The 11,435-nt window shown below is 49.7% G+C and overlaps 1 protein-coding gene across 1 annotated transcript; it reads right to left on the reverse strand.

The window, feature by feature from the left end:
• Positions 1-1,394: 1,394 nt before the first annotated feature.
• On the reverse strand, positions 1,395-10,907 carry AKR7A2 (aldo-keto reductase family 7 member A2). The gene is made up of 7 exons (XM_065421317.1): positions 10,622-10,907; positions 8,305-8,492; positions 7,340-7,444; positions 5,391-5,487; positions 4,460-4,559; positions 2,634-2,763; positions 1,395-2,006 (listed from the first exon to the last, which is right to left on the reverse strand). The coding sequence occupies exons 1-7, from the start codon at positions 10,905-10,907 to the stop codon at positions 1,845-1,847; spliced, it is 1,068 nt and encodes a 355-aa protein (XP_065277389.1). The 3' UTR covers positions 1,395-1,844.
• Positions 10,908-11,435: the final 528 nt, after the last annotated feature.

The raw sequence follows: 11,435 nt of genomic DNA on the forward strand, positions 1-11,435 counted from the left end.
GAGTCTAGATCAGTGGTCTCCAACCTTTTTAAGCACAACCCAGGATCTGCCTCAAAGAAAATGTAGAACAAACAGTAATCGCACAAACACCCTTCCCCACTCACTCCATCCTCACTCACTCTCCCCCCCACCCTCTCTGGGCTGGGGCCAAGGGGTTCAGAGTGTGGGAGGGACTCCAGACTGAGCCTGGGGCAGGGGGTTGGGGAGCAGGGTGTGGGCTCTGGGGTTTGGGTGCAGGAGGGGGCTCAGGGCTGGGCAGGAGCTTGGGGTGCAAGAGGGGCTGCAGGCTCTGGGAGGGAGTTTGGGGGGGGGGGAAGCCTCAGGGCAAAGGTAGGGGGTTGGAGTGCAGGAGGAGTTTGGCCAGCATGTCCAGCAGTAGCTCCTCAGGGGAGAAGGGGAGGTGGCTCAGCACCCTGCCCAGGTGCAGGCACCACCCCCACTGCTCCCATTGGCCGTGGTTCCCCATCCCCGGCCAATGGGAGCTGCAGGGGGCAGTGCCTGCAGGCAAGGGCAGTATGCAGACACACTCCCCCTCCCCCCCCCCCCCCCCAGGAGCTACTGCCAGGAGCAGTGTAGGGCCAGGGCAGGCAAGGAGCCTGCCTTAGCCCCACTGTGCTGCAGGACTGTTAGCAACCAATCTCCCGGTTTGGCAACCCTAGACTGAGATCAACTGTCAAAGGCTCCACCATCAACCAGTCGATCACAATCTACCGGTTGGTGACCACTGGTCTAGACTGAACCACAACTTTAGGTTACACACTGCCTGTGGAAAATTCCACCAGAGGTAAGACTAGGGTTGTCAGCCCTCCAGGAATGAAAGATTAATCTTCAATTAAAGATTGTCATGTGAGGAAACCTCCAGGAATACCCAACCAAAATTAGCAACCCTAGGACTGGTCTTGTGTATGATGTCCACTGTTCAAGTGGGTTGTCTTCAACAGAATTGAGGAAGTTATGTAGCTAGACCGGAGTAAACAAAGTGCTATTTAAACAGTTACTTAATGGGCAGGATAGTTCCCATGCTTGAGCCAAACTACATTAAGGTTATTCCTGCAGTTCTACTATTTAACAAAACATGTTTTAGGAAGCCTGCACCTGGGCTGAAATCCTGATGGCTTAAGACCGTTTCGGAAGGCCTAATTTGCACTTTGAAGTTCCTCTCTCAGCTTTAGAGAGGCTTATTTTCACAGCTCTTGCCTTGGAAATAGAGCAAGTAACTGGGCTAAAGTCCCTTCATGAGTGAACAGCACAAGCAAAATTGGAACCTGCACCCTTCCTAAAGGAACTCCATCGCTTTAAGCACAACTATCCTTGTAACTGCTACTGTGATTGGGTTTGGCTGTTATTAAAACAGCTTTAAGCAGAAATTCAAAACAAAATCCAAAATTCAATTAAACAGGCATGGCCTGAGTTAGAAAATGCTTTATTCTGACAGCTGATTGAAGACAAATATCCACATTCCTACTTGGAGACTTCACGAATTACATCACTGAATCACAACACTATTTTGTGTGCTCAGGTGAAAATAGGAGCTGCCCTATTAAGGGACATTCTCATGGCAATTATGGCTTTTAGTTTTGTTTAAGGAAAAACCAGACACCTTATGGCTTGGACACCATGTGCAGCTACCATTAAGTCAGCATAGAAACAGTGAGGCTTGTGATTGTACAAAGAGCTTCAACTCTAGTGCAAGGAAACCCCAATGTGGCACCAATACATTCACTACCTGGAACCCCTGATCCAAGGGTGAAGTTTCCTCTGAAACACTTTGGGAGGAGTTAGGAAGTCTCAGATGCCAGGATACTTGGTTACCATCCCCACACTAAATTTGCTACCCCCATTTTCTAGCGGAAGTAATTGGGACAGTCATGTGCTACTAGGTGCCAGGCTTTATCAAATGCTTCCACCACAGCTGGGAGCAGAGGGCCCTCTTCACTGCACGTGAGGTTCTGCTGCAGCTGATCCATGTTGGACATCCCAATGATCACTGCATCTCCAAGGGGACCCTGCAGTGGAAAGGGAGGAGTTACCTTATAGGAAAACCAGCTTGCCTCCCATCTCGTAACAAACATCAGACTTCAGCTCTGTTGGTCTTTCAGCTGAATGTTGCTCTTTGGCAACTACTGGATATTTGGGGAAATAGGTCGTAACTGCAGTCCTGTTAACAAGGCCAGAACTCAGTGTGCCTCCAAGTCTCGCCAACCCCTCAAAGGCTGCCAATTCATGCTCTGTGGGTGGCCAGAGGGATGTTTTGGGGGAGGAAGAGAACATAACCATTAATTTCCTGGCCATATGAAAAGCCAGTTTATCACCTCATGAGGAAGTGGCTGGCTGAGAAAAATCAAAACTAGAGCAACTGGCATTTAACATCTTCCACTTTCCTTCAGGCCATGGAGACAAAATACAGAAGGAAGTGTAGAGCTGATTCACTCCTATACTCTGCTGTGTGCAACGGCCTGGCATTGGAAGACCAAAGTAATGTTTCAAAAAGAACAGAGCAGTAGGGTCTGAGTGGATTAAAAGACAGATTTCACTGTTGATGTACTGCAACTGGAAAAACCAAAGCAATCCAGTTGCAGAGTTCCGGTTCTGTTGGACATATCAACCGTCTTATGTTAAAGTCAAGCAATTACCTGAAGTTTGGAGTGGTTGTACATCCAGCGTAAAGCAGCTGAAGTTAGGCTGGGGGGGTTAGAGCCATAAGCCTCCCCTAATGCTTTCTCTACCAGGGCAATGGCTTGGAAATGGTGCTCCTTCCAGTATCTGCAGCAAAGGAGACATTAATGGAGCATTCATTTTACTAACTCAACTATCTCTGGCTTCTTCTTATGACTCAGACATGGATCCATACTGCAGGCAAGAGAACAAAGGGGCATTCCTACCTCCAACAGGTCCAAGACCAGTGCCTGGACTATTGCATGTACCCAACGCAGCCCTTATGGTCTATGCTACCCAAACGGTTTTTGGGTGATCCAAAAGGTAACCTCCCTTAGAGATCAGGGATGCTGCAGTCACTGTTTAACAAGCATAATGTTGCCTGTTGAGGCTTCGGACTCAATAACTTATATTTCACTGGTGTAGAATTTATTTTATTTTTTTAAGATAGCTAGTATAATAGATTGTGTAGATACAGCAAACAAGTTCACAGCAGCCAGCTCATGCCCCTGCATCCTTTCCAGATACCAGACCATTGGTGTACTAAGGATGCACTAGATGTTAGATGGCTAGCTAGAAAAACCTGACTACCTTTTGTTCTTCTTGTAGGCCTTTCATCAAGAGCTGAAAGCACTTTGCAAACATTCAGCTTCAGCCTCCTATATGGGAGGTCGATATCCCCCATTTCACAAAGGGGGACACAGCTATTTAAGTGATTTTTGCAAGGCCACAGAACAAGTCGGTGGCAAAGCTGGAACTAGACCAGTAGTTCTCAACCAGGGGTCTGGGGCCCTCTAGGGGTCAGTGAGCAGGTTTCAGGGGGTCCGCCAAGTAGGGGCATTAGACTCACTGGGGCCCTCGGCAGAAAGCCGAAGTCCCGCTGCATGGGGCTGAAGCCCAGGGCCCTGACCCTGCCACCCGGGGCTGAAGCCGAAGCCTGAGCAATGTGGCTTCACGGGGGCTCCTGTGGCATGGGGCCCCAGGCAGCTGCCCTGCTTGCTTCCCCCTGACACTGGCCCCGGCTTTTATATGCAGAAAAACAGTTATTGTGGCACAGGTTGGCCGTGGAGTTTTTATAACATGTTTGGGGGGGGCACAGAAAGAAAAAGGTTGAGAACCCCTGAACTAGACTATAGAAAGCACCCCTACTCAGTCCTATGCTGTAATAAAGCCACACTTGTTCTCTTTATGATCATTAAACCATCCCTCTAGTTAACAAATTCCCACCACCCGAGTGCTGCAGGGGAGCGCCAAAGCACCACTGTACAGGGACAGTGTAAGAGTTGCTCAGCAATAACTGCGGGAGATCACCTGCCCGTGGGCATAATCACTGAACAGACTTTAGTCATTTGTATTTTCTCCTGCATCTTCGCTGGGTGATTCATCTAGGCTGAATCAAAGGTAACGTTCTAGCCCAGGGATTCTCAACCTTTTTCTTTCTGAGCCCCCCCCCCCCCCCAACATGCTATAAAAACTCCACAGCCCCCCTGTGCCACAACAACTGTTTTTCAGCATATAAAAGCCAAGGCCAGCATTAGGCGCTAGCAATCGGGGCAACTGCCGGAGGACCCACGCCACAGGGAGCCCTGCAAAGCTTAGTTGCTCAGGCTTCGGCTTCAGCCCCATATGGCAGGGCTTCATCTTTCTGCCCTGGGCCCCAGCAAGTCTAATGCCAGCCCTGCTTGGCGGACCCCCTGAAACCAGCTGGCAGCCCCCCAATGGGCCCCAGACCCCTGGTTGAGAACCACTGTTCTACCCTCAGGAGAGGTCCGTCTCTCTGCCATTCTACCATCTGGAAACTTACCTGTCCCTGTAGGCCTGGGCCCAATCATTTCCAAAAAACCTGCCAGTCGGTTGGCCCGTGTCTTTATCGTCATACTTGTACTTCCCTGTCAGCAGCCCTCCTGCAGGGGTTCAATGACATGCTATTGTCAGTGGCCAGGATTTTGTGGTGGATGGAATTGTACAGCCTGCAAAAAGTACTGTAGCCTTGTATACCCCATGACCTCCTACAGCTCTGTACACAAGGCCTCTCCTGCAGCCCAGGCATAAACCCCAGCAAGGGAGAGGGCAAGAAGAAGTGAAATGTAGGGTGTAAAAACTCCACCTATTCAGCTCTGCCCAGCAGAACGAGCCCTTTGTAGGGAAGGGGCCCTCTGCCCTAGTAAGAGCCCTGGTCAGGCAAGAGGGACTCTTGGCATCAAGACACTTGAGTCATTACAGCTGTCATTTTACTTCGTGTAAATCTCTCTTATGAATCTAGTGCTGGGGAAAGGTGCCAGCTTGGCAGCCCTGAAAACAGATGAACACAGCATGGGTAGCCTCTGCCTTGGCCTGCAAAGGATCAGCTTTCATGGCCCCATTCAATCCTTCATCTCTGCTGACACAGGGACTGTTTGTAAGGGAGGCACACAAGGATACAGACATACAGGGATACAGAGATACAGGTAAACTAGGAAATGGATTGAGATGAACTCATTCAATGGTGACTTACAGGTGGAGGGCTCTATAGCTCATTATCTGTCCTCTGCGCCACCCAGTCACCCCAACACCACCATTGTTTTTCACTTCTAAGCCCACTGTTAGTGGTGGCAGTTTGGCTGAAGTGGAGGGAGCCCTATTCAGAGGGGGGCAGGCCAATATCCAGCCTATTTTTGTTCTATTTGGTTCAGTTCTCTCCCCCACCACCACCCCATTTAGCAGACCCTTCCTCCTCACCCTTGCCCAGCTCATACCAGCCAAAGGATTGTAGGCATAGAACCGCATTCCACAGTGTCTAAGGCACGGCAACAGCTCAGTTTCCACTTGGCGAGTGGTTGCATTGTACATGCCCTGTAACAAAAAAGAGCACTTAGAACTTCAGAGTAGGGCCTGGCTAGCTTATGGCGTGCTAATGCAAGAGGAAGGGCTCCCTATTCGATGGTGATAATCCAGAAGGCTAATAACGATCAAGACGTGTTGCCATCTGATGGCTATTTGGCCACCTATATGAAGTGGCTCAATCCCGTTCCTAGTGGATTGTTAACACTGTTGGCACCATGTACCTACACTCCTGACGTGCCCGTCACTGCCCTGCCACTGATCACCATGGGTGCCTGAGTGAACTGCAGCATCAAAGCTACACGCAGATTTTAACTTCCCACAACCAACTGGACCTGATTTAGTAGTGACAACTTCAAAGCCACATGTCTGCAGGGCAAATTAACTAACATTCAGAAAAATGAACAGGAGTACTTGTGGCACCTTAGAGACTAACAAATTTATTTGAGCATAAGCTTTCGTGGGCTACAGCCCACTTCATCGGATGCATGTAGTGGAAAATACAGTAGGAAGATAGATAGATAGATATATACACACACACACACAGAGAACATGAAACAATGGGCCATTACACAAAGTAAAACTATTTCCCCATGCTTATTTTCCCCCCCTACAGTTCCTCATATCCCCTTGTCGATTACTGGAAATGGGCCATTTTCATTACCACTACAAACAGTTCTTTTTCTCTCCTGCTGATAAAAGCTCACCTTAACTGATCACTCTCCTTATAGTGTGTATGGTAACACCCATTGTTTCATGTTCTCTGTGTATATATATATATATATATCTTCCTACTGTATTTTCCACTACATGCATCCGATGAAGTGGGCTGTAGCCCACGAAAGCTTATGCTCAAATAAATTTGTTAGTCTCTAAAGTGCCACAAGTACTCCTGTTCTTTTTGCGGATACAGATTAACACGGCTGCTACTCTGAAACCTGCCATTCAGAAAAATGTGGTTCTGCTTTTCCTTTCACCTTGCCTTGTCTACAACTATTCAGAGATAAAACCAAGTGCTCTGGATCTGTGCTCATGGCATTAGCAGGACTGTGCCTTTTGTATAGACAGGCATCTGCCCATGTTAACCCCTTCCAAACATCCTGAAGAAATGTGTGTCCCAGCAGCAAGTTCCTCTGCAGCAGTTATTTAACCATCATTGCATAAGCACAGACTGACTCCCATTTAGCTCCATGATGTATTTGCATTGAATTCAAATCAAAAGTGCAAAATTCCAGTGGAGCTGGAATAGCCCTTTTCCTCCTCCTCCATGGATACATTTTGTGTCATATGGAAGGAGTCAGAACAGAGAGTCCCCAGGTCACAACAGATTGGTGCCTGCTAAAGAACAGATTTCCTGGATCATTGTATGGTACTGATAAACATTACATTGTCAGTTTCACATCCCAGAAATTGCTGGAACAAATGACACACACGTATACTCTTAACTACGTCTGAGTAGTGACCTCACTTTGCTTTCTAATTGCACTTGTCCAAAAAGGTCTTATCAGACTAAATGAAACATCTTTTTATTCAGTGTTTGTACAGTAACTAGCACAATATGGTCCCGGTCTGAGACGGGGGCTCCTAGAAACTACCACAATAAAGCGACAGGTTCCCAGGACTCTTGCAACAAGAATAAAAGTTAAAGTTTGTGAATTTTGACTTGCTTGGGCTTTCCAAGCCACTCAGTGAGACTCTACAGCTCCAATTTTCCCAGGAGCTGCCCTCAGTGGGTGAAGCTTCATGACATCATCCTGGAGAAGGAGTAGTCCCCACCTGAACAGCACTGGGACAGGCCTCTCTAGCTCCAGGTTGGGTAAAGCTGCAGAAGTCTGGTAGACCATATTAAATTTGCAACCCTCACCTGATACACAGTTGGAAGCACCCAGTTGTTGTACTTGCAGATGGTACAGATTTCTGCCACCTCCCAAGCTGTATAGTTCGACAGACCAAGCTCCTTAAACTTCCCCTGTAGAGGAATAGAGAGAGTATTTAATCCCAGTCTCTTGCAGAGTGTATTTACACACACAGTTTAAGATTAACATAGTGAAACAGAGTGTCAACTGATTTTAGACCCTAAATTAGATTCCCTTTTTGATCACCCCCTTCTCCAAATGGGGATGAGTTACAAGACCCAAAGGGAATAAAAATGTTTCCCTTGTTTTGTTTGAATTAGAAGGGCTGGATTTACACCCTTTAAAAACTCATTTCCCTACCTGTTAATGCCAAACACAGCACAGGACCAATTTACAGCAGGAGGCAAAGATCAGAAATCCTAAAGCTTGTTAGAACTTATGAGATCTTATTTATAGTACTAAATGAATCACCTGGAGATACTATATGGTACCAGCTGTTTAGACCTCACACAGGCCATTGCTTTTTCTCCTCCCTGCCTTGTGCAGCTCTGCCCCCTCACCACTGTACTCTCACTACCCCCTGCAATGGAAAGCAGGAGAAGACACAAGTAAACCTAGGCCTGGTCTAAACTAACCCCCAAATTCGAACTAAGGTACGCAACTTCAGCTACGTGAATAACGTAGCTGAAGTCGACATACCTTAGTTCGAACTTACCGCGGTTCAGAAGCGGTCCACACGCGGCAGGCAGGCTCCCCGTCGACTCCGCGGTACTCCTCTCGCCGAGCTGGAGTACCACAGTCGACGGCGAGCGCTTCCGGGATCGATTTATCGCGTCCAGACCAGACGCGATAAATCGAAACCGGAACTTCGATTGCCAGCCGTCGAACTACCGCGGTAGTGTAGACCTGGCCCTAGATAAAACAAAACAAAAACCAAGTGGACAAAGTCGCAGGTTTGGGCCTCTGCCTTTACCTCCTTGTACAGCTCATTGCAGGCATGTAGTGTCTGTTCCACAGGGGTGTCGTGGTCAGGGGCATGGAGATAGAACAAGTCTACGCTCTTCATCTGTAACCTCTCAAGGGATGTCTCCAGCTGAGACCTGACACTCTCAGGCTTCAGCGTCTTCCCCTCCCATGGATTGGCTTTGGTTGCCATCTTCACTAAGACAGAGACAGAACCAGATTGAAAATAACCAATTTTGTATTTCATCTTTAGTAATTAGGTGAAGGAAGGATGGGGATAAGGAGGGGCACAAACCACTTAAAATCCATGCATAACATGGTACCAGTTTACAGAAGCCCCAGGCAAGACTGGTAACATCTGCAAACGGCGGTACACAAAGGGAAAGCCAAATTAATAGGGTTACAGAATTGCTGATGCTTATCTAAATATCCACATAAGGGAACATGTAAAATCCTAGAGGCCCAATCCAGCAATCTACACAAATTCTCTCGTTATTCTTCTTCGAAGGGCTGGGTGGTCACAGTGGCTGTAACAGTCGTTTTCCCCTTACCCCTGTTCACTTGATGTATAGAGCATAACTGATTTATTTCAGAGTCAGTTCAATGGATCCCTGCTTCCCCACAATGGAGCACAAAATTAATCTGTAGTTTTAGATTGTATACTCTCCAGAGTAGGGACTATATCTTCATGTGTATATGTACAGCATCTAGTACAATGATCCTAAATGTGGCCCCTGTGTACTACTGGAATACAGATATTGTATAATAACGACCACTATTCTGTGCCCAAATATGGCTGCGCAAAGTTAGGCACCTAAATCTTGTCCAAGCCAAATGCATAAAGTAAACAGCATCAGTGGTGATGAGATTTTAAAGGGATTTTTCCCTGCAAGCATGAAAGTGTTCCAGTAACACAGATGAGAAGTTGTTTGGAGAGAGACAGTTTTTATAAGACCTTCAAAGTGAACTCTGTCACCACCTCATGCAGAGCACATCGAGCACGAGACTCGTGAGTGCAAAGGGCAAAATAAAGCCCACACATAAGGGAAAGGGCAATTGAACAAGTGATACCTGGGCTCCAGACACCTGGGGAGCCTGACAACGCTGAGTGCTTTGGGGTTCCCCCAGGTGTGCAGCTGCATAAACGCCAGTCAGTGCTGTGCCCTTTGGCGGAGGGGCCAAGGAGTGGGATGAAGGAGGGAGACATTATGTGCACAGAGACAGGCCTAGGTGTTTGGCAGTTCCCAATGCTCTGACTAAAACAACAAGGAGTCCAGTGGCACCTTAAAGACTAACAGATTTATTTGGGCATAAACTTTCGTGGGTAAAAAACCCACCTCTTCAGATGCATGGAGTGAAAATTGCAGATACAGGCATAAATATATATTGGCACATGAAGAGAAGGGAGTATTGGGTTCTCCACTCGTAAGGTGACTCCCTTCTCTTCATGTGCCAATATATATTTATGCCTGTATCTGCAATTTTCACTCCATGCATCTGAAGGAGTGGGTTTTTTAACCCACAAAAGTTTATGCCCAAATAAATCTGTTAGTCTTTAAGGTGCCTCCGGACTCCTCTTTTTTGTGGATACAGACTAACACGGCTACCTCCTGATACTTAATGTCCTGACTGTTACCCCCACCACACACACACACGCACCCCTAGGCTCCTGGGAGCCGATCTCTCTACCCAACACCTCACATTTGCTGCCCCAGCAGGGTCCCCGCTCCCCTCAGCATGTGGGAGGGGGAGACCCTAGACTGCACCCCCCTGGGGAGCCGCCCAGGTAAAGGAGATGGGATTCCACCCCCTTCCCCTGGAATGTGGGGAGTCCAAGCGCCCTACTCCACTGACTGCCCATTGGGGGGGGGAGAGAGGTATTCAGCAGGGGCAGCTCCTGCTCCCCCAGTTACCCCCCCCGCATACACACCTCTCCACACACACCCCATGCCCAGCCCCCCAGACCCTCTTACACCACCACCCCGTGCCCGCCTCTCCAACCCCCCACCTTCTCTTACCCCCTCCCCCATGCCATGCCCCACCCCCAGGCCCAGCTCCCCAGACCCTCTTACACCACCACCCCGCCCTCTCTTACCCCCTCCCCCATCTCTCCAAAGCCCCCGCCCTCTCTTACCCCCTCCCCCATACCCCACCCCCGTGCCCAGCTCCCCAGACCCTCTTACACCACCCCCACCCTCTCTTACCCCCTCCCCTATGCCCCGCCCCCTCTCCCCCATGCCCCGCCCCCCGTGCCCTCTGACCCCCTCCCCCGTGCCCAGCTCCCCCCGCCCTCTGACCCCCTCCCCCGTGCCCCGCCCCCCCCGTACCTGCGGGCCCGTCGCCGCCCGCCAGCAGCGCCCCCAGGATGCGCTCGGACGCGCCCCCCCCGTACATATGGGCCGTGTCCAGCTCCCGGTGCCCCCGCTCCAGGAAGGCCCGCAGCAGCGCCCCGCTCGCCTCCTGGTCCGTGCGGCGCCCGAACTCCATGGTGCCCAGCACCGAGGCCGGGCGCTGGGCCGGGCCGCCCGGGGTTCGCGCCGACTGGGCCATGGCGGAGCGAACGCGGCGGAGCGGCCGGACAGCGACCTCAACCCGCCGCAGCGCTAGGAGCATCCTACTGCGCATGCGCCTCTGCGCCCGCCCTAGGGAACATGGGGAAAGCACTCACTGCGCCGCCGGGCGCTAGGGACCGTCTCCAAATTCCCACCCGAGTGACCGGTTGTTATTCACTAGAAAGGAGCGGGGCCGGCTCACTGTGAACCGATACGTTCCCCTGCCTAGTCAGTGGCTTCTATCTTGTGTTCCCAATAGCTCCGTTTTTTTAAAAAGTCTCTGTCCCTGGTGATTGCAAAGGAAACGTCCACAATATAAAGTGAGTGTGAACGGATGCTGTGATGTTTGCCTGAGTCTGCAGGCAGCCTGAAACAAAGGAGAGAGGTGTGAACTGCCGCAGGCACCCCAATGGGGGCTTTAGCCCCAAACGCTAACAAAGACTATGTCTTCTCTGCAAAAAGGTGTGTTTTTACAGGCTCTGGAGTTGGGGGCTGGGATGAGGAAACCAAAAGTTTTTTCTCTGTCAGCTGCCAGGGGATGGAGCTTCACATTTATCAGACACCTGTACACCAGTGGCTGATACAACAA

The sequence above is a fragment of the Emys orbicularis genome, chromosome 22 (assembly GCF_028017835.1).
Source record: "Emys orbicularis isolate rEmyOrb1 chromosome 22, rEmyOrb1.hap1, whole genome shotgun sequence".
NCBI lineage: Eukaryota > Metazoa > Chordata > Testudines > Emydidae > Emys > Emys orbicularis.